The sequence below is a fragment of the Cynocephalus volans genome, chromosome 8, assembly GCF_027409185.1.
Source record: "Cynocephalus volans isolate mCynVol1 chromosome 8, mCynVol1.pri, whole genome shotgun sequence".
NCBI classification, from domain to species: Eukaryota; Metazoa; Chordata; class Mammalia; order Dermoptera; family Cynocephalidae; genus Cynocephalus; species Cynocephalus volans.
This window is the reverse complement of record NC_084467.1, coordinates 26,616,109-26,639,728: the sequence shown is the minus strand read 5'-3', so window position 1 is coordinate 26,639,728 and position 23,620 is coordinate 26,616,109. Positions and strand designations below refer to the sequence as shown.

The 23,620-nt window shown below is 43.6% G+C and overlaps 1 protein-coding gene across 1 annotated transcript in view; it reads left to right on the top strand.

Annotated features, from left to right (window-relative positions):
* Window positions 1–12,074, top strand: part of CSMD2 (CUB and Sushi multiple domains 2) — a 588,341-nt gene extending 576,267 nt beyond the window's left edge. The window contains exons 64-70 of the mRNA XM_063104124.1: window positions 5–184; window positions 4,579–4,641; window positions 6,416–6,577; window positions 8,071–8,183; window positions 9,977–10,067; window positions 11,565–11,703; window positions 11,915–12,074. Of these exons, the coding sequence (XP_062960194.1) occupies window positions 5–184; window positions 4,579–4,641; window positions 6,416–6,577; window positions 8,071–8,183; window positions 9,977–10,067; window positions 11,565–11,703; window positions 11,915–12,074 (908 nt within the window). The remainder of the gene's footprint in view (window positions 1–4; window positions 185–4,578; window positions 4,642–6,415; window positions 6,578–8,070; window positions 8,184–9,976; window positions 10,068–11,564; window positions 11,704–11,914) is intronic.
* The last annotated feature ends 11,546 nt before the right edge of the window (window positions 12,075–23,620 follow it).

The following is a 23,620-nucleotide window of genomic DNA, read 5'->3' as shown; positions in this document are numbered from 1 at the left end:
CCAGCACACCACTGCAAGCAGCCAGAGACGCCAACCCATGCCAACGTCGGAGCCCTGGACTTGCCCTCCATGGGCTACACACTCATCTACTCCTGCCAGGAGGGCTTCTCTCTCAAGGGTGGCTCCGAGCACCGCACCTGCAAAGCAGATGGCAGCTGGACGGGCAAACCCCCCATCTGCCTGGGTGAGTGTGCCCACTCGGTGAACCTCTCCCGGGTGGGAGGCCAAAGGTGACAGCTGAGCTTGAGCTGAAAGAGGGCAAAAGAGAAGGAAGAAATGTGATTTCCAGGAGCTGAATCCTGTTTCTGATTTTCTGAGGTGTTGAGTCTCGAGGAGACCAAAACAGAGCAGTCTAAAGAGGCACATATTAAACCCACCCGAAGTTTTATTTTGCTGCCTTCTGCCTGAACTTAAACCCACTCTCACAGGATTATACTTAATCATCAGACAGAGGAAAGCTCTTTCTTCATTCATTCTCTATTGATTGAGCATTATCACTGCACCATGCTTGTGCTGGGCACAGGGGATTCAGAGGTGAAAGACACAACCCTGCCCTAAAGGAGCTTACAGTACACGGGGGAAGACAGCCAGTTATCAGACATGAGAGTACCTTGAGGAACATAGAGATGCACTGAGTTCTGTGGGAATGAGGAGGAAGGGTGCTAATTCAGCCTCGGGGGTGAGGGGAGAAGTCAGGGAAGGCTTCCTGGCGAAGGTAATGTCTGAGTCCAGGCTTAAGTGAAAGGATCATAGATAAAGGATCATTTTGGTGCTGGAATAGCATTGAACTCTCTGTTATAGGTGCCAATCTCCCAAATGCCGGGCATTGTCCCAAGCACTTTGTATGTATTATTTCACTTAATCCTCACAATCACCCTATGAGGCAGGTGCTGTTTGTACCCCCATTTAATATATGAGGGAACTGTGGCACAGAGAAGTTAAGTGATGAGCCCAAGGTCAACCGCTGGTAAAGGAAAGAGCTGACGTTTCAAACCTTGATGGTCTAACTTGGGGATCTATGCTCTTAACTCCTTTGCTATCCTGCACTTCAGAGAGAGGCTTCAGGGTCAGAGCCTGTATCAGAGCTATAATTTAATAACATTGTCTTATTTTCATTGTATGAATTCTTGTATATTTTTTAATTTATGGAAAGTAATATTTGTTTTCTACATAAAGTTTCTTTTTTAAAGTACATTTATTATCTAAGTTTTTATTGTGGTAAGATACACATAATATAAAAGGTTTTTTTTTTTTTTGATTCACAAAGCAACTTGCCCTGCTTTTATTTTTTTATTTTTTTATTTTTTATAGCAAAATCTTAACTTTATTTCTTTTTAATTTTTTTATTTTAATTTATCAATACACAATGTAGTTGATTTTTCATGCCCTTTACCAATTCCTCTTTCCCCCCTCCCTCTCCCCCTCCCCCCATCAACATCATGGCTGTTCACTCGTCTTAACAAGTTCAAGGAATTAAATCATTGTGATTAAAATGTTAACTGTGCAGTTCAGTGGCATTCGGTGCATTCACGATGTTCACCGTCACCACTGTCCATTCCCAAAACTTTTTCATCATCCCAAACAGAAACTGTGTACTCGTGAAACAATAACTTCTCTTTTCCCCTTTTCCTTAGTCCATAGTAACCTTTGGGTATATACCCAGCAGTGGGATTGCTGCATCCTATGGTAGTTCTATTTTAAATTCTTTGAGGAACCTCCGTACTGTTTTCCATAATGGTGTCCTGATTTACATTCCCACCAACAGTGTATAAAGCCCCCCTTTCTCCACATTCTCGCCATCCCTTACCTTTCATCTTATTGATAACAGCCGTTCTAACAGGTGTGAGGTGATGTCTCATTGTGGTTTTAATTCACATTTCCCTGATGGTTAGTGCTATTGATCACTTTGTCATATAGCTGTTGGCCAGTTGTATGTCTTCTTTTGAGAAATGTCTATTGAGGTCCTTTGCCCATTTTTTAATCAGATTATTTGTTTTCTTGCCATTGAGCTCCTTACATATTTTAGATATTAATCCCTTGTCAGATGTACGCTTTGCGAATATTTTCTCCCATTCTGTAGGCTGTCTCTTCACTCTCTTGATTGTTTCTTTTGCTGTGCAGAAGCTTTTTAGTTTGCTGTAATCCCACTTGTCTACTTTTACTTTTCCTTACCTGTGTCATTGTGGTTTCAATTTACATTTCCCTAATGGCTAATGACGCCGAGCGTCTTTTCATGAGTTTGTTAGCCGTTGTATATCTTCTATAGAGCAATGTCTATTCGAATCTATCGCCCACTTTTAAATTGGGTTGTCTTTTAATTGTTTAGTTATGAGAGTTCTTTATGTATCTAGAATACAAGGCGCTATAAGATACATGATTTGAAAATATTTTTTCCCATTTTGTGGGTCGTCTTTTCATTGCTTGTTGATGTCCTTTAAAGCACAAAGGTTTTTAATTTTGATGAAATTCAATTTATCTGTCTATTTATTTATTTATATATTTGGTTGCTTATGTTTTTGCTGTCATCAAAAAAGCTTTCCCTAACCCAAGGTCACAAAGATATATGCCTATGTTTTCATCTGGAAGTTTTATAGTTTTAGCTCTTAAATGTATGTCTTTGATCCATTTTGAGTTAATTTTTCTATGGTATTAGGTTCGAGTTCAAATCTGCTCTTTTGCATGTGAATATCCAGTTGTCCCAGCACCACTTGTTGGAAAGACTACTCTTTCCGTCATTGAATTCCCTTGCAATCCTTGTCAGAAATCATTTGACCGTAAGTGTCTGAGTTTATCTCTGATTCTCCATTCTGTTCCATTGACCTAGATGACTATCCTTATGCCTTCCAACTTCATTCTTCTTTTTCAAGATTGTTTTGTCTATTCTGGGTCCCCTTTATTTTTAAATAAATTTTAGGATTGGTTTGTCAGTTTCTGAGAGCAGAAGCTAGGATTTCGACGGGAAGTGTGTTGAATCTGTGCATCGGTTGGAGGAGTATCACCATCTCAGCAATATCTTTCCAATCCATGAACATGGGATGTCTTTTCATTTATTTAGAGCTTTAATTTCTTTCAGTGATGTCTTATAATCCTCAGCGTACAAATCTTGTACTACTGTGGTTACGTTTATTCTTAAGTATGTTCTTCTTTTTTATGCTGTTACAGATACTTGAATTTTAAATTGTCAAATATTTTAGACGCAGCTGAGTCCCAATTCAGCCCCTTATTGTGTGATCTTGAGCAAGTCCCTTCACCTCCCTGCCTCTCAACAAGTTTCTCTTCTGTAAAATGGAGACGATAATCCCTACTTCCCAACTTTGAAAGCAGAAGTAAATGAGACAACACAAATAAGTGACTGGCACACAAAATGCTTTCTCTCTTTTGGCTCCCTTCATCTTACAAAACCTGAGACAATGAAAGCATTCTGTTCAGAAGTATACCTTCACTGAGTCATTGGAGAATGTCTCCACGGCCTTATGTATACATAGGCGTAAGCTAACCTCCGGAGCTGAAGGGGGTTTGCTAAAACTCTGTGCTATCCCGCCCCTTCGGGGATTCTGCCCTTACTTGGTGACGAGGCAGATTTTCTGTTGTTTCTCTGCAAAAGAAGAAAAAACAGTAATATTTACTGACTGTGACTTTCATGTTCATAACCTCATTCATTCAGCATAGACTTTTGAGGTACATTTTAGTGTTTTTCCACTTTTCAAATGAGAGGATAAAGACTCTGAGTGGCGAAGTGCCTAGTCGAGGTCACACAGTCATTAAGTGGCACTGCTGGGACCTGAACCTAGGCTGTCTGCCTCAGGCCCAAAGCTTTTGCTTTTGCCTCACTGGCTAGTGAGGGCTTTTCAGCCTTCATACCATCACTCCAAGGGAGGGGTGCACTCCACTGAAACCACCACCAGTGCTTAAGGAGTTCATGTTGATGGTGGAAGGTCTCCTTTGTGCAAGACATCTGGAAGGAAAGTAGAGTCAAGGATAGGACTTTTTAATCCAAAGTCCTCAACAGAAGCATTCAGGGGATCTGTGCACTAGGGTGGGAAAATATACATCTTTATTTTCCTCTACCTCTTACTGAAATTTAGCATTTCCTTTGATTTTGTGTGTAGACAACCCATAGTAGCATTAGCAACACCTGTGACTTGGTCACCAGTAGAAATTGCAGAGATTTTTGTATTATATTACAATTGCTACCAATATTATGAAATACTTTTTATATTACTGACTGCTTCGAGATTATGGTTGTTACTAGACTTGCTGTTAGATCCTGTTATTTAATGCAGTAATGAAGAATCATGTATACAACTATCTGGTAGTGCAGTGCCTTGTTTAAAATTTTAATAACTGTAACTAATATAATTGATTTTCTTTGTAATTCTTTGTATTTTATTACTCCGAAAGGGGTCCATATCATCACTAGACCATCAAAGCAGTCCACTTCCTGGCCTAAGAAGATAAGTCCAAAGCAAGATCTCAAAGAGCCTATTGACCTAATGGCAGAAAGGTGGCCATTATTTTTCCAATAGAGTGTGAACCAGAAGCTGAACCTGTTTTTCTTCCATTCTCTTTCCCCAGCAGAGGTCCGGCCCAGTGGGAGACCCATCAGCACTGCCCGGGAGCCGCCGCTCACTCAGGTCTCAGGTATGTATGGTCCAAGTCATTGGCTCAAGAAGTTTGTATTTCTTCCTTCATCTTGTGAGCCAGAAACGTGTATGTGAGTTGCTGAGCACCCAGTGGAAGGGCATGAAAACTATCTATAGACGCAGACAGATTTCCCCACCCATCTCCCAACCCTAAGCAGACTTCAGGAGGAAGTGAGCCTGAAAGAAGAGAGAGCCAGGGCCTTCCAGAAGCATGTCCAGAGCTCCAAGCTCTGGAACCATTAATTATCACAGCCCCTGTTGGCACAGGACTGGCCAGTGTGTGGTCAAACCGACACACAGACCAGGTCCAGCCCAAAGAGCTTCCTGGAAATGGTTGCATTCTTAAGACAGGTCCTGTGTCTTTCAAAGTGTCACATCCAGAACTACAGGTGTGGCCTGACCGATGCAAAATTATTATAGACTCTCACATCGTTTTTTGAACCTTCTACTTTTATTTAGCACATTAGCATGTGTGTTATATGGGAGACAAAACTAGATTTGACATCACAGACTCAGTGTGAGTGCCATTTTGGTCACTGACTAGCTGTGTCCTTGGGCAAATGAGCTTCACCTCTTGAGCTTCCATTTACCTTTTGGTAAAATAGGGATCATAATACTTGCCTTAGAGAATTACTATAAGGATAAATAACAACCCAGTAGCTACCACTCATTGGGTGCTTCTGTGCAACATACAACTTGCAACATTACATCATTTGAGCCCTACAGTAAAACTGATGAGGTAGTGGGAAGGCCCCCATGTACAGAACGACAGGTGTGGCCTGTACAGGTGAGGAAGTGGAGGCTCTTGCACATAATCAAACAACTAAGTGACAGAACTAAGATTAGGATCCAGATCTGTCTAACTTCATTAGCCCATGTTCCTGTCCACCACACTTTACTGACATGTCGGTTTTCTCTCTCTTCTCTCTTTTTCCCTTTCTCCATCTTTTAAACCCCTTCTGTCCTTTTTTCCTCTTCTCTTTCTTTTCTGTCTTCCTTCTAGTTTCCTCCCTCTCTTCTTTTCTTTTTTTATGTTTTATTTTTAATTGACTTATAATTAATGCACCTATTAATGGGGTACAGTGTGATGTTATGATATGTATACATTGTGGAATGATTAAATTAAGCTAATTAACATATCCATCACCACACCTAGTTATCATTTTTTTCACAGTGAGAACACTGAAAACCTTGCAGTTTTGAAATATACAATACGTTATCATTAACTACAGTGACCACGTTGTGCAATAGGTCACTAAAACTTATTCCTCTTGTAAAAGTGAAACTCTGTACCCTTTATCAACATCTCCTCCTCTCCCCCGCCCCAGCTTCTATACCATGATTCTACTCTCTACTTCTGAGTTTCACCTTTTTTAGATTCCATGTGCAGTATTTGTCTTTCTGTGCCTGGGTTATTTAACTTCGTGTAACATCTTCCTAGGTTCACTCATGTTGTCACAGATGACAGAATTTCTTTTTAAAGGCTGAATAGTATTCCACTGTTTATATATGCTACGTTTTCTTCATCCATTGATCCATGGATGAACACTCAGGTTGTTTCCATGTCTTGGCTATTGTGAATAATCCTGCAACACAGATTTCAATTCTGCCACCTGTCCACTCTGAGACACAAGAGGATCACAAGAGGGTCAGAGCACTCTACAAGTCTCCCCACGTGTTAGATGTTGGGGAAAAGGAAACAATCTGTCATCAGGTGGCCCCAATTCTACCAGCACAAAGTTCCTCTCACTTCAGTTTCTCAATTCCTCTAGTTCCTGGGGATGTTTTTGCCAAGAATTCCCTGTGGAAAGGGGCCTATGAGTACCAGGGGAAGAAGCAGCCGGCCATGCTCAGAGTGACTGGCTTCCAGGTTGCCAGCAGCAAGGTCAACGCCACCATGATAGACCACAGTGGTGTGGAGCTGCACTTAGCTGGTAAGGAGAAGGCCACCTCTGTTGAAAGCAGGGCAGGGGGTGAGGGGGACGGGCACACACGCTTTGCAGGGATGAGTCTGATGTCATTGCATCATACTGTCCTGTGAGGCTTGGAATTGTCTGGTGATCAGAGGAGGAGGGAGGGTCTACACATCTTTGTATGAAAAAAGCACCATGGACTAAAGGTTAGATGGGAAAGGGTTAGATGACAAATATTAATAACTTGAATATGTAAACTGTTATAAACAAAAAGAAAAGAGACTGATATCCCTAAAGGTGAACCAAAAATAGGGGCTGAACATTCCCAGAAGCCAAAGTACAATCACTCAATACACATAAGAAAAAATATTTTTCAGCAGTAATCAAAAAAATAAAAGTAAACACAAAATGTGATTTTCCACTTATCAACTCAGAGTTTTTTAAGGTAATAAACCTTAGTGCTGGTCAGCTTCAGCAGGGACGCCAAAGAATAAAATAGTACAGTTCTAGAAAACAATTCGAGAATTTATATCAAAATGTTAAAAATCATTAAATCCACTAATTATATTTCTAACAATTTTTATCATAAGAAATTGATCTGGAGGAAGTTAGACATTTGTGAATAAAAGATGTTTACATTACATGGCCATTTGTATTACATAAATACTGGGCATAGAAAATTTCCCCAAAATGAAGAAATGCGTATTTTAATTATAGTATCTCTGCTGGATAAAATATTATGCCAATTTGGGGGGAAATGCACCCATTATAATCCATTTAAAATATAATTCCAGTTTTTCAAAGGAAAAAAATTATATTAAGAAAGAAAACTGGAAGTATTTATACCAAAACGTTAACAGTGGTTATTTCTTAGTGTTGAAATCAAGAGAGATTTTTTTCTTTATGCATCTCTGCATTTTCCACAATTTCCCCAATTTTCAATGTTTTTATAATCATGAAAACTAAATATCTTAGAAAACAAGTGTTCATTGAAGATGGATAGATAAAGGAATACATGAGTGAATGAACGAACACATTAAGACACAACCACACATACAATCGTACCCACTCAGTCACACATGCACACACACACAGCTGCATGGTCACATCACTCATTTGATGTCACACATAGTCGTAAACACATTCACATACTCCCATGTACATGCCTTCATGCATTCCTGCACCCACCGAACTGTAAACATGCCCATGCATTAATGAACAGATTATACAGATCATATTCTCACATGTGCATGTATAAACAGGATCAAAATCTCAGCCCAGTAGTCTGGTTGTTTATCAACACACACATGCACATTCTTGCATATACTCGTGTGCTGTGTACACAAACTCAGACGCAACACCATACTTGCCTATTTATAGGTATGCAGGGAGTGTTTATATCAACATCTACACGTGATATTCCACGCAGACACTCACACTCACATACCCACAAATTTGGGTCTTGAAATTTTCCCAGATCTTTCAAATGTACCTTCCGAACTTGTTTTTCCCAGGAAATTACAAGAAGGAAGATTTCCATCTCCTGCTCCAGGTTTACCAGATTACAGGGCCTGTGGAGATCTTTGTGAATAAGTTCAAAGATGACCACTGGGCTTTGGATGGGCATGTAAGTTCAACAAACTGATCTCGTGCCCTGCCCCGTCCTCTTTCCCAGATCCCTGGCAGGGAAGAGGAGGACAGAAGGGTGTGGAAACTCCTAGGATCAACATGCAAACTTGGGAGGTTTTCTGTGGGGCCAGGACTAAGAGCAAGGGAGTCCTCATCTGCTAATGAAGTGGGCAAAGGAAAAAATAAAAAGTGCCAGGAGACTCGGAGTCCAAAGGGCCACCACATCTGAGAGGTGGAGTAAGCTCTGCTGTTCGAGCAGAGAGCAACAGATGGGAGGTCAGGGGCATAGGTGTGCACGTGAGCGAGCTGGTGGTGGTGTGGCCGGTGGGAGCCAGGAAAAGGTGCTAAGTCCCACGTGACTACCTTGAACAGTGGCTCACATTTGAGGATGCAGATTGTGGGTGACTTATCACAGCTTGAGAGACCAGGACATGGGGGAAGAGACAGGGGTTTCTCTCATTCCCTTGTAGGAAAGACTTAGTCCATTCTTGAGGGAGAAGCCAAGTCCCCAGGGATGCTCCTCTGCCCTTATCTTCCTAGCTCACAGGTAGAGGAGTTGAGCATAATATCACCTCCCACATCCTCAGCTTCCTTGTCTTGGGTTACTGGAGCTAGAAGAAGGATAGGAAGGAGCAAATGATCATGGTGAGCCAGAGTAGCTGAGAAGTCACAGTGCATCTTTATGGACAGGACTAATTGGTGGAAGACTGTGGCTTTAGTGGCCTTGCTTTATAAGCACATTACGAGAACCAAGTGGCTTCTCCAGGGGCTGGCCCATATAGCTAGTTCCTTGGTGTCCCTATAGGCACCTTATGGATTCCCTTGGGCATCCAAGTATGGGCCAGCTTCTATAGTAGCAGTCCAAAAGCTGTGCAGGAACAGGAGACTCTCCGTGCTGGGAGAGTTGAACGAGGGTCAAAGTTGGGACATGGCTCTAACAGTGCGGGCAAGGGCAAAACAAGAGCGGAGCTCTGGAGGGCCAGGAGCAGCCAGAGCAACTGCCTAGAATGACAGAACAGCCATCGGGGCCTCTTCTATGGCCAGGATAGTTGAGGAGGTCAGCCAGGAACATGTTGGACAGAGGGGGCCTCAGGAATGGAGCGTGGGTGGAGCACAGGTCAGAAGGGACACTAGTAGCATAAGCATCCCCAGAGCTCGCCCTCTGTGGCCAAGGCCACAGGCTACACGTTCGAGTGTTTTTGTCTGTCACATGAGCATCATGGAGGCATGGTGGCAGAGGGAACAGGAAATAGTAATTTCCAACAACCCTCCCAGCCAAGAAAATTAAATAGCTATTGAACTGTGACAAAGTTTCCAAAGGACATTAAGTCTGCTAGGTACATTTTAATGGTTCTGTTTGTCCCATGATGCTCCAAAAGTCAGTTTTTCATCACAGTAATAATAGCTCACACTTATCTAAGGCCTGTTAATTAGGTGTTCTAAGTGCTTTGTCCGTATTAACTCATTTAATCCTCACAGCAACCCTATGACATACGTACTGTTGTTATTCCCATTTAAAAATGAGAAACTGAGGCACAGGAAGATTGAGTAGACCCTACTCATACAGGTAGTTGGTGCCCCTGTCCCACCCCTAGCATATCAGTCATGCTCCGCCCTTGCCTGGAGGTGGGCAGATTGTCAAATGTCTGTGTGTTGAAGCAATGAGTCAGTGGGTGGCACAAGCTTGTCTGCAGCATGTACCTATGAGCGTGTCTCTGGCCTGGCCAGCAGGAGTTCTGGATCCTTCTGGCATGCCTTCCATCTTGTTCTCTCTGCTGCCCACCATCACAGGTCTCCTCAGAGTCCTCCGGAGGCACCTTCATCTACCAAGGCTCTGTGAAAGGCCAAGAAGGCTTTGGGCAGTTCGGCTTTCAAAGACTTGGTAACTCGTATTTGTTCCTTGGAAATGTGAACTCATGGCGGGGAGAGAAACTGTGGGTACTGGGGGAGAGGATTGGTGACATTCAACAGTCTAGGACAGGGGTTCTTAGCCTTTTTTGGATCAGGGACACTTGAGATTCTGACAAAAGCTATGGAATATCTCTCCAGAATCGAGCATACAGCCTCAACATTTCACACTCACGTTGCACACTCAGCCCTTCAGTTGAGAGTTCCCAACTTAAGGGACATTGGGTCTTCAATACAGCCCCCAGCAGCACTATTTGGCTGCCCCCAGGAGTCACCTCTGTCTCAAAGAACAGAGACATCCTGAAGCATTCCAACTCGGGGTCCTCAGGGGTGCCCTTACTTGTGATGCTCTTTCTTCCTTAGTGCAGTCCGAGAGCACCAGGACTGCTGTCCCCATTTCACAGATGAGGAAACTGAGCCTCCAGGAGGCTTCCCTCCTTTGTTCTTCCCCAGCATCTTTACCCTGCGTGCCTCACAGCATCCGTGTCAAATGTCCTCGCTGCAGAGGCTGGCCTTGAGCCACAGCCTCTGGGTGCCCAGCCTCAGACTCCAACGAGGGAGGAGGGGTCCTGGCTTCTCTGAAGCAGTGTGTGGAGAGACAGGAGGCACCCGCGGGCTCTCAAGAGGCAGCTTTGCGCCCCGGACCCTGACGCTGCTGTCTCCAGGGCCCCTGCCTGCCAAGGTGGTCCATTGCACTTTGTCGCAGCTCTGACCTCCAGAAAGTGTCTCCCTGTGTTAAGCAGAACTTGCCTCCCTGTCGTTCCCAGGTCACACTGCTCCTCCCCAGAGTTGCCCTAGCCCACCCCATGAGCCACATGCACTGGGACCTCTCTCTTCCAATACCTGATTCAGTGCCCCTGCCCTCACCCCTGCACACTGGGAAGACCTCAGAAAATCAGGGATCCTGTGGGACCCCACAACCGACTTCTGTCCCCTCAGGCAGAACCATCCCCCCTCAGAGCCCCAGGCCCCTCGGTAAGGTGGGCACTTAGAAGGGGCCGCAGAGTCTAACTGTGTTCTTCCAAGTCCTCCCAGTCTGTGGGGGAGGCCCCGGGGGGAGGAGGGAGACCCTCCAGTAGGAGAAACTTCAGCTCTGCTCCCCCATTTCAATTGAGCAGTTCCATCTTCACATGTTCCATCGGGTGAAAGGCTTCTATGGCCAAAAGAAGTTTAGAAACTTCTAAAGGGCTGCACCCTCTCTGCGTTTTATTCAGAGACACGGTTTCAGGTTCTTCTGTGGATTGGCCTCCCCAGGACTGAACACAACCCTCTGGCTCCGGTCTGATCGGCAGGAGGCGAAAGCACATGGGGCCTTTTGCTGGGAGTGTCTGAGTGTGGCGGGGGGACAGGCGATAGCCCGAGCCACAGCCACCCTTCCCAAGAGTGTGCGGTGGGGGCAGGTAGCCAGCAGGGACCGTATGCCTCAGATTGTGTCTCCGTGACTTGAGCATTATGCTTTGGGACTTTACAGACCTCAGGCTGTTGGAGTCAGACCCCGAGTCCATCGGCCGCCACTTTGCTTCCAACAGCAGCTCCGTGGCAGCCGCCATCCTGGTGCCTTTCATCGCTCTCATCATTGCAGGCTTTGTGCTCTATCTCTACAAGCACAGGTACAGTGGAGCCGTGGGCCGGGAGGTGACACGACGGGCTCCATGCCTATCCCCTGCCTAAGCACACCCTGAGCCTTCTTGGCTCAGGAGCACTGCAAGCTTCCGAAAGGAAGAACGAGCCTCCCTCTCTCCCTCCTGCTCCCCTTAGGTCCCCTGAGTCTCCCTGTCTCTCTCTCTTGTTATGCCATGGTCACTCTCTCTGTTATTCCAGGAGAAGACCCAAAGTCCCGTTCAATGGCTATGCCGGCCACGAGAACACAAATGTTCGAGCCACATTTGAGAACCCAATGTATGACCGCAACATCCAGCCCACAGACATCATGGCCAGCGAGGCGGAGTTCACAGTCAGCACAGTGTGTACAGCAGTATAGCCACCAGGCCTGGCTGCCACTGCCACCGCCACAGAGAGCCCCGCCTCCAGCAGCCGGTGAGATGCAGGTGTGGGAGGCAGACAGGCCGTGATGGACAGACAGGTGTCTGTGCATGCATAGGTGCCCCAAAACATGGAGACACACCACAGACACATCTAGTAAGAGAAGGGCATTGTGCTGGGTATGACTGGGTGCCAGGCTCTGAGCTGGGCACTTTGCACAGGTGACTAATTGAACCCCTACCCCACCTGTGAAGTAGGTGCTATTAGGATCCCATCGAACATGAGAAAACTGAGGTGCAGAAAAATTGATTAACCTGACCAACATCACACAGATAAGTAGTGGGGTCAGAATCTAATCCCAGGCTGGCTGGCTCTGGGGACTGTGCTCTTAACCACTGGGCTTGCAATGTATCCAAGGAGAGAGGATCAGTCAGGGCTCTCCAGAGAAGCGGAACCTATAGGAGAAAAAAATATCTATCTTCTGGGTCAAGGCCAGTCTCTGGAGATAATGTATAGATATATAGAGGTGCATATATGTGAGTGTACTTCAAGAAGTTCGTGGAAAAGTTGAATTAAAAGATAATATAAATCCTTCCATGAACTTTCTGAAGATCCCTCGTGTTTATGTGTGTGTGTGTAGGTATATTGTGTATATAGACACACTCTACACGAAATATATACATCTGTACATCTTTATATAGAGCGATGTTTATAAAAGGATACTTTTAAAAGTTTGTGGAAAATAGAATTTAAAAATAATATGAATCTTTCCATGAACTTTTTGAAGAATCATCATACATATCTCTAGCTATACAGCTATATATATAGATATACAAGGGGTTTTCACAGCAATATTTGACCAAACAACTGGGCACAATAGCCTAGGCAAGTTGACATATAAAATTAACCATCACAAAGAGCATAGGCTCTTTGACAGGCTGACACAATCCCTGTCACTGGTCTGAGTCCCTTGTTACATGGACAGAGGGGCAGACACAAACACAAGTGTGTACACTGCCACACACACACACACACACACACATGCGTGAGCACTCATGTCCAACAGGCTCACCGGGGAGATGACAAATCTGAAAGGTATTGCCTCTTCCTCTGGGACCTGGGAACCTTCAGGAATTGCCCCAACAAGATATCCTAGCTGCTCCCCTCCCAGCACAGTGTCTCATCCCACTCTCTGGGACAGTCAGGTGCCATCTCTCAGGTACCTCCTGCCACTTAGCCTAGCCAGGGCTGGAGGGCTCTGGAGAAAAAAGTCACAGAGCCTAGGGAGGCAGGGGTCCCAGCCAGGCTAAGGAAAGTCTGTCAGGTGGGTCATCAGCCAAACCTTAAGGCTAGTTTCAGCTCTCCCTGCCCATGCTCCTAGTTATGGCAGTGCATGTGACATGTTCCTGGCCAGAGAGTCATTATAAAGTCTCCATCTGCCGAGCACTGACTGCCGGTCCCTGACAGTGTGACTTCAGCCTGAGTCCAGAACCACACAGCTAGTTCACAAGGCAGCACTCGCCGCCCTGGTTTAAACACTCCGCACGCTCCCTCTGTTCTCCCCTCCCCTCTTTGAGGCCACTTTTTTCCTCTCAATCATTTCTGTTCCCTAAATCAAAGTTTAAAGTTGTAAATGTTAAGATAATTTATACGCAAAGAGATAGTTTCAGAACATATAAAGGCAACTTTGGATACAATTTATTTAAGAGTTTTCCCATCCATTTACATCTCTCCAAAACAAACGTTTAGATAGGAGGAGAAATTATTCCACTGAGATTATTTACATGCCAAATGATTCCTGAACTTTCATCTTTATGCTCAATGGGTGCTTTTTCCTACTCAGAACTCACAAATAGAAAGCAAAAGGAAAAAGAGAAATCCCCTCTCATGATGTCAGGCCTTAGAGGTGAAAGTGATGAATGTGCACTTCGGGTCACTGCGTGAATTACTGAACAGTATAAGAAGCAAGAATGCCCGGTGACCCACACACACCCTCACCCTCGCGCCACACCAGGCTCCATGGGGCCCCAGGTGCCCACGTGCACAATGCTTTTACCACTGGCTCTTCTTGGGCTGGTGGTTCAAATCCAGGCAGCTGTCAGCATCACTCCCTCGCCAGCAGCCAGAGCCTCTGAACTGCCGCTGTCCCACAGCTCTCCAGCAGTGTCCCTCCAACTCCTGCAGCCAAAGCTGGGCACAGAGAAAGTGCTGCGCAGCTCATGAGGGGGTGCACGAGCAACCACCCTGAACAGACACACGTGCAAAATGAGTGATTAGATGACTGGATGGTCAGGTCAACTGATGCCTAACAAGAGCAGTTGAAATTAAAATAAAAACTCTACAGAGGGAAGTAGTTGAGGCCTGTGGGTCCGTGAGTGGAGTGCCTGGGAGCCGGGCTGTGTTATGACTTTCGTGGGCACCTTCTGCTATCAAAAAATATATACATTACAAACGATGCTTTACAACTGTGTTGTTAGATGGATAGATTCCAATCTGAATTTATTATTACATGTCTGTTATCATTATGTTCATTTTTTCTTCTGATTTTGAAAGAAACTAAAATTAAAACATTTTCCTGAGCCCCTAAAAGTGCAGTGGCCCCTAGGCACTGGGCCTACTGTGCCTAATGGATAAGTCGGTCCTGCAAGGGAAACAGACAATTGGAAGAATGTGTCCTGCTGTGCGTGTTCCCTACCTACACCCCACCCCCTGTTTGGAAGGATTAAAAAACAAAGATGAAGATGGAGGCACTGAGTTGTTCTTTCCTTCTTCCCAGTGCTCCATCTTTACCTTGCCTTTTTTCTCTTGCCTCTTCCTGCTCCCCACCCCACCCCCACCCACTGCCTCGCTTTATTACAAACTCTGATGTGATATGTTTGTCCCCAGTTCCCCAGGGGGCAGGCCGCAGGCCCCCCTGAGCACAGTGCCCAGTGCCCATCTTCGTCCGTCTCTCTGCCTGTATCTGCTACTGCTGGGACTTGGGCCCTCGCCCTGCCGCCATCTGCGTGCACCACCCTGGAGGGGACTCCCGCTGTGCCCTGACTTGCGGCAGTGAAGGAAGAAGAGCTGCAGACGGAGGAGGGAAGTGTATGGATTTAAAACAGCAAAGCAATTTGTGGATGTGCGGTGTGTGTGTACAGGCCTGAGCGTGCGCGTGCACACACACACACACACACACACAACTCTCCCCTTCATTTACATCCTGTGGAAAAGATCATAAAGACTTAACAAAAGTGAAATGTGTGTGAAAGACGTCCCATGTCCTGTCCTGACAAACACAGAGAAGAGATGAAGAGGGGACAGACATGCCCCCGCCTGTCCCACATGCGAGGACACAGCGAATGTACTAGTAGGATGCATCCCCTGGTGGTCAGTACGTAGAAACCAGCCATCTGCAGATGGACAGTCCCATCTGCACAGTGACAGCCAGGACTACCCCAAGAGCAGGAAAGAAACCTCCAAAAATAGTTTAGAAATTAATTTCTTTATTTTTTCAAACATAATTTTATTGAGTTCTAAACCAAGTGAATTAAAAAGTCATTTGGGTCTTAGGCAGCACTAGAAAAGAAGGGGGAGTCGAGGGGAGGCAGGACGGGCATCTGGCCAGGAGCCCAAGGTCAAATCTGGCTGTCCACTGACAAAGAAGAGAAAACAAGTCTGTGCCCAGACAGGGATGCCAGGTCTGGAGGCAGCAGGGAAGTGCTAGAAGGGACAGGGTAGTGAGCCTGCCCCAGGACCCAAAAAATAATGACCACCGCATACTGGCTTGCTTCTCTGTGCCTGACACTTCACATATATTATTTCTAGTCTATACACAAAACATAGGATTTATTATTCCCAGTTTATAGGTGAACAAACAGAAGCCCGGAAAGCTGAAGAGACGTGAGCCAGAGAGTAAGCGCAGTCAGAATGCAAATCCAGTCGGTCTGACCTCAAAGCCCACAACACCAGCTGCCAGAAACCTAGGTCTAGAAAGGGCATCAAAGACAGGAAGGAGGAACTGGATCTCTACAGGAGCTCTGTGGCCAGGTCTGGCAGGCCAGGCAGGGCATCCATGTGTCCTATCTGGGCTCTGCTCTCTCCACGTGGGCAGCGTCACAGCAAGGACCCAGTACCCAGACCTCCGCTCCCAGCAGGCCCTGCCCATAGCAGACAAAACACCTGGAAGCACCTGAATGAAAAGAATGTAGCAAGTGAAAGTCACACTCTCCAGCTTCTTGCAAGTGGGCTTGATTTATTTTGACAGTTTCATCGTGCTTGGGTATTACATTGTGCCTGAGTACTGCTGGGAAGCTAAGGAACTTAGGAATCAAAGTACAGCATTTAGAACCACTTTCTATGTCCTCTGGAAGGTCTCCATGGGCATAAGCACCTGCGCATGTGTGACATGGTGGCCTCAGATGTTCATATCACATATTGAAATCAGATATAGAAATGTGTGGGAATGGAGGGGCTGGGACACCTGATTCTTAGGCAAATTCTGGGTTGGAACAATTAAAAGATCTGACTGATGTTTAGATTGGCTAAAGTGAGAGGTGTCAGTTTCCAGCGATACAATGAAGACGGCCCACCCCTGCCTGCACTTGGCATCCCTGGGCTTGGCAGGAGTGGACCAATCCAGACAAACACACTCACGCTCTCATCTCTTTCTTTCCCTGGAGACAAGTGCAGGAAGCTCTTTGGCTGCCCCCTTCTCCCTTCTTATATTCCTCTCAGACCACCCAGTGGACTCCCCCAGCCCTGCCTCCACTCCCTCCCCGTGTCTCCTGTGAAGTCCCACGAGGTGCCCAAGGAGCACATGCTGGTGGGATACCCAGGACTCTGCCGTGCATCACCCTCTCCCACCTCTGGCATTTTCTCTCCACCTCCAGAGGACTGGAAGGGAACAGGGCGGATTATATCCTTCACCTGCCAATCGCACCATATCCCCACCGCCATCCCATGAGGAAAAACAAAATAAAACAAAAACAAAAAAAAATCTTTTGTACAGAGATATATTTTTATTATACAAAGTTTGTACAGTACCGAAAAAAGGTGTAAATTTTTTTTCATTATTGTAGGTAAACAGTAGTGGAAGCCTTTTTTGTAAATGTAATAAAATGTATAAATATGGTTTTCGGAAAACATCAAGTGCTGTAAATATGTAATCTACACAGCTTCTTGGCTTGTCTGCAGTATATACATTTAATTTATCTGTCTCTGTATATGAGGCTTCCCCCTGGTTCCCCCTGGGGTCCTGCGTTATGGTACTTTACTGAATTTGAAAGCAATTTTAAATTTTTTGAATTCAAATAAAATATAAATTTTTGCATTGGTTTTCTTACATTTTGTGGCCTCTTTCATGGCTAGGGGCAAGTCTTTGTTGGGGAATGAGACGAAAAACATATTTGGGGCTAAAATCCAAGAGTGAAAATAAAATATGGAAGTCCCTTTCTTTTTTTTTTTTTTTTTTTTTGTGACCAGTAAGGGGATCGCAACCCTAGGCTTGGTGTCGCCCACACTGCACTCAGCCAGTGAGCGCACCGGCCATCCCCATATAGGATCAGAACCCACAACCCACGGCGGGAGCGCCGCTGCGCTCCCAGCACTGCACTCTCCCGAGTGCGCCACGGGGCTGGCCCGGAAGTCCCTTTCTTAACCACTCTGTATTGCTACTGCTACATATTGTTAACTCCCAGCAAACATGAGAGTAGATACGCCATCTACAAAACTTAACTCACAGTGTGTCAAAGATCTACCCATAGGACTTAAAACTACAAATGTCTTACAAGAAAACATAGGTAAACCTTCATGACATTAGACTTGGCGATGATCTCTTGGATATGACATCAAAAGTATAGGCAACAAAAGAAAAAATAGGGAGATTGGACTACACCAAAATTTAAAACTGTGGTGCACCACAGGACACAACCAACAGTGTGAAAAGGTAATCTATGGAATGGGAGAAAATATTTGCAAATCATATATCTGATAAACGGTTAGCATTGAGAATATACTCATATGAAGAATATAAAATATCTATATGATATAAAGAATCCTACAAAATACTTGAGCATTCATTGCTCCAAAGAGAATGTACAAATGGCCAACAAGCACATGAAAAGACGCTCAACGTCACTAATCATTTGGGAAATGGAAATCATAACCACAAACAGATACCACCTCACACCCATTAGCATGGCTGCTATCAAAAAAACAGGAAAAAGTGTTGGCAGGATGCAAAGAAATTGGAACCCTGTGTCCCACTGGTGGGAACGTTAAATGGTGCAGTCACTATGGAAAACAGTATGGTGGCTTCTCAAAAATTTAAAACTAGAATTACCATATTATCCAGCAATTCCACTTCGGGGTATATACCCAAAATAATTTAAAGTAGGGTCATGAAGAGTATTGGTACACCAATGTTCGTAGCAGCAGTATTCACAACAGCCAAAAGGTGGAAGAAACCCAATTGTCCATCAACAGATCAATGGGTAAACAAACAAAAAAAAAATGTGGCTCATGTACAATGGAATATTCTTCAGCCTTTTAAAATGAAGGAGATTCTGACACATGCTGCAACATGGATGAACCTTGAGGGCATTATGCTAAGTCAAAGAAGCCAGTTATAAAAGGTCAAACATTATGTGACTCCACTTACGTGAGGTATCTAGAGCAAAGTCATAGAGACAGAAAGTGGAGTGGTGGTCGCCAGGGGATGAGGGAGGGGAATGGGGAATCCCTGTGCAATGGGTACTGAGTTTCAGTCTTGTAAGATGGCAAAGTTCTGGAGATCGGTGGCACAGTAATGTAATGAACTAAACACTACTGAACTGTACACTTACAAATAGTCAGGATGGTAAATTTTATGTTATATGGATTTTACCGCAATAAAATTTTTTAAAATTTATTTTGGAGTCCAGGTTAGCTCAGAACAGGAAGCTGAGGACCAAGAAGTCACTCCCCATCAGGGACGGGGTTGGCCTGGACTGAGGAGGTCAGCATCTAAGGATTGCAGTCTGTAGGGCAGGTGGGTTTAGGCAGCAGAACATCTGCAGTAGAGAAAAGCCAGGCCAGGGAGGATAATCCAGGCAGGACGGTCACTAAAGGAGCAGAGAGGAAGGAAAGGAAGGACTGGCGAGAACTGGGAACCTATTCTTCTCTAAACGCATAAGTTAGAAGGTGTCATTTTATGTGGAAAGTCACCCAGACCACTCTCGGTTTTCTGACGCCCACTGCCCTTCACTTTCGCACTCTACCTAGGCCCCAGCTGCCCCCTTGTCACCTCAAGAACCCCATTTAGATCAACTTTCCCAGTTTCAATAAAGGCATTTCATCTGGGACATAATTCTGGTATTTATCACCTGGCCACAGGGAACCAGGCATATCCGAATTGCAAGCATCCCTACTGTCATGCTTTGGGGCCATTGCTAAGGAAAATGAGGGTTACTTGGACACAAGCACTGACTCGCAGGCGGGTGGCATATACAGCGTGGATGCTCTGGGCAAAGGGATGATTCACGTCATGCTACTCAGAAAAGAGTACAATTTAAAACTTATGGATTGTTAGTTTCTGGAATTTTCCATTTAATACTTTTGGACTGCAGTTGGCTGAGAGTAACTGAAACTTTGGAAAGTGAAACTGAATAAGGGGGCACTACTGTAATAATAAAAAAAAATGGATGGAAACATAACAAATATGTTTGAATCCATGAGTTCATAATAACATTTCTTTAATATTTTAACATTTATTTGTACATATTTGTGGGGTACAGTGTTGTTTCAGTACATGCATGTGTACTAAGTGATTCATGTACTATGATTCACTTAAGGCAGATAGCAGTTTTGTGCCCGTAAGTCCACCACTTTTCCTCTCCACCCAGCCCCAGCCCTGGTAGCCATTGTTCTAGTCTCTACTTCTATGAGAACCACTTTTTTTTTTTTAAAGAATATCCACAATGAGTGATATCATGCATCGTTTGCTTTCTGTGCCTGACTTACTTCACTTAATGTGATGGTTTCCAGCTCCATCCATGTTGCTGCAAATGCTAGGACTTCATTTCTTTTAAAAGCTGAGTAGTATTCCATTGTGCATATACACCACAGTTTTTTGATCCATTCATCTGCTGATGCACATTATGTTGATTACATCTCTTGGCTATTGTGAATAGTGCTGCAATGAACATGGTAGTTCAGGTGTCTTTTTGATATATTGATTTCATTTCCTTTGGGTATATACCCAGTAGTGAGATAGCTGGGTTGTGGGGTAGATCTATTTTTAGTTCTCTGCAGAATCTGCATACTGTTTTCCACAGTGGCTGTACCAGTTTACATTCCCACAAGCGATGTGGGAGAGTTCCTTTTTCTCTGCATACTCACCAGCATTTGTTATGTTCTGTCTTGTTGCTAATAGCCCATAGTAACATTTATTTATTTCTTTTAATTTATCAATATACAATGTAGTTGATTTTCATATCCCTTTCCCAATTCTTCTTTCCCCCCTCCCTCTCCCTGCTCCCCCCCCCCCCCATCAACATCATCTCTGTCCACTTGTCTTAACAAGTTCAGGGAATTGTTGTGATTGTGTCTCTTCCCCGCCCCCCTCCCCCACAGTTTGTTTGTATATTTATTTATTTTTAGCTCCCACAAATAGGTGAGAACATGTGGTATTTCCCTTTCTGTGCCTGACTTATTTCACTTAATATAATTTTTTCTAAGTCCATCCATGTTGCTGCAAATGGTAGTATTTCATTCTTACTCCAATGTTTATTGCAGCACTATTTACAACAGCCAAGAGTTGGAACCAGCCCAAATGCCCATCATCAGATGAGTGGATATGGAAAATGAGGTACATCTACACAATGGAATACTACTGTGCTATACCATTTTTGTTTAAACTCATTGGTCACATAAAAAAAATGTTAAGGAACCAGCTTATTATTTAGACAGTGAGTAAATATAAAGGAGGAAAAAAGCAAGCATTTATCCTGCTTTTCTTGTATGAAATGTATCCCAGGGTAACCAAATATTAAGGAGAAGTTTCTCTTTATAGAAGTATCCCAGCTAGTAAATGGAAAAGAACAGAATTCAAGTGTCACCATTTTGAAACCCCTAGAAGAATGAACCCTGGCAATGATCATCAATGAAAAAAAAAAAAAGAGGCAACCAGACAATGTGTGCCTGCTGATAGAAGTACACAACACCACCTATGCAGTATTCCTGCAAAAAAAAAATAAAATCTGAATCTGATCAGAACTCTAGAGCTAAACACCAGTTTACAGGAAACATAGATGCAGAGAAACAAGTTCAGTGATACCACAGGGATGTAATTTACAAAATACAGACTCTGGAAAACTCCTCAGCAAAAATGACCTCATCTTAAATCCAGTTGCAATGTACAACCTTATCTGAATCCAGATTCAAAATAACATTGTTCTTAAAATTTTGAGACAATCTATGAAATGTGAGCACTAACTGAATATTTTAATATATTAATGAATCATTTTTAACTTTTAGGTGTGATAAGGATATTATGGGTAAGTTTATTATTAATGGCATCATTATCTTCTAGAAATACATACTGAAATGTTTTATGGATGAAATGATACGAAGTCTGGGGATTTGCTTTCAAGTAACTTTTAAAGGGAGTGTGACAATATACATAAAACAAGAATAGCCAGGAGTTGATAATTATTGAAGCTGGACACTCATGATACTTTCTATTTTTGTGTATGTTTAAGAATTTTCCATAATAAAGTCCTTTTAAAAAAAGAAAAAAGGATGAGTAATAATTTATATACATATTTGCTCTTCTTGACAAAAATTGCAGAAAGGATGAACCACCTTTACCTATAGAGGATGGGTGGGAATGGGGTGAAACAGTAGGAATGGAAGCAAAAACCTTGAGTATATCTCTTTGTAGAGTTTTTAACTTTTATACCAAGTAAATTTACATATTCAAATATTTTAAAATTAAAAGGTTTTTTAAAATTGTTAAATTTACCTACACTATTCAGGCCTACACTATTTGACAGGGGAATTTCACCAAACCTTCAAAGAATATATAATCCTTACCTTATATAAATTATTCCAGAGAACAGAAAAAAAAAAAAAAGGAAACTGACTCAAACCCAAAAGTATGAAACCACAAAGAAATCCCCAAAATTAAAAACCAAATGAAATAAATGAACCTAACAATATAAAAAACTGGTGAATAATTATTTCAAATGACTTTTGACACAGTGCCCCATCTATACATCTCTGGTGGGATGTACTCTAAGAACAAACAGGGGAGTGAAATTTAGAAACCTGATAAGGACTCTAGCCCACTTCTAGTCCTTACTTTTATTTCATAGAGATGTAAATAACTTTAAAATTTATGATAAATTAATACCGACTTTTATATAAAAATTACAAAGAATAAAAAGCTGTAACTCCAGCATCCTGAGATCACCACATTTTGGTACAGATCCTTTCACAGTGTCTTGTGCCCACACACACTTTTGAAACATTACTCTTCTCAGCTAACGATTTATTGTGGGCATTTTTCCATGCAGTTGTTATATGTATCTTTTTTTTCCATTTTTAAACGGCTGCTTAGTTTTCTGTTGCCTGCTGGTAATTTATATCGCAATCCCCTTTATTGGATGTTTTGATTAGAAAATGTTTTGTCATCAAATAGCTACCAGGAACAACCTCATAGGATGATCATTGGACGTTGTTTAGGACCTAATCGTCCCTGAATTTATTATGGTACCAATCTTACTGAATACATCAATTTTCTTCCAGCAAAAGTCAAATAGCATGAACATGGGCAATAAAAAGGATTCTTTCACGATTGTGCTTATGCCAGGCAGGTGTAACAAAGACAGCAGTAAGAAATGCAAAGATATTGGTAAAAATGGTTGAAATTCTGAATTATGGCACCTAAGCAGGGTAGGAAGGGATATGAAGACAGGAAGGAGGGGACAAATCGAGGAATAAAGGGGACTAGAGACCAAAGATCCTCAGATGTATTTTTCTCAGCTGCAAAGAAGAGGGAACCAAACTAACTTAACAAGAAAACGTATTGGCTGACATCACAAAGTGGCAGCTGAGTGGGCTTTGGGACTGGCTTAGTCATATCTCCAGCTCCCTTTCCCTGGGATTCCCTCAGCTGTGCCCTGTGTGTGTGCCTTTGGTTCCTGGCAGGCTTTTCTCAAGGTAGTAAAATGAAACTGATTTTCTAGCTCCGCCCATCAACCTGCTATTTTATCTCATTGGCACAAGTTAGGTCATCCATTCCTGTATCAATCCTTGCCGTCATGGGAAGGTCACCACTGATTAGCTTATTGTGTTCCTAGATAGAGAATGGGTCGGGAAGAATGGGATTACGTTTGGACAAAGCAAGCCCAAGTCTGGGATGGGGAGTAGAGGAGAAGCACATGGGCGTCATGGGAGGAACTAGTTACCTAAACGAAAACTGCAGGACTATTTTAGGAAGGAAGGCAACCAGCAGCATCCACCACAGACACTAAGAAATAAACATGTATTAACAGATTGTGAAGAGGAAGAACGGTGGGGGTG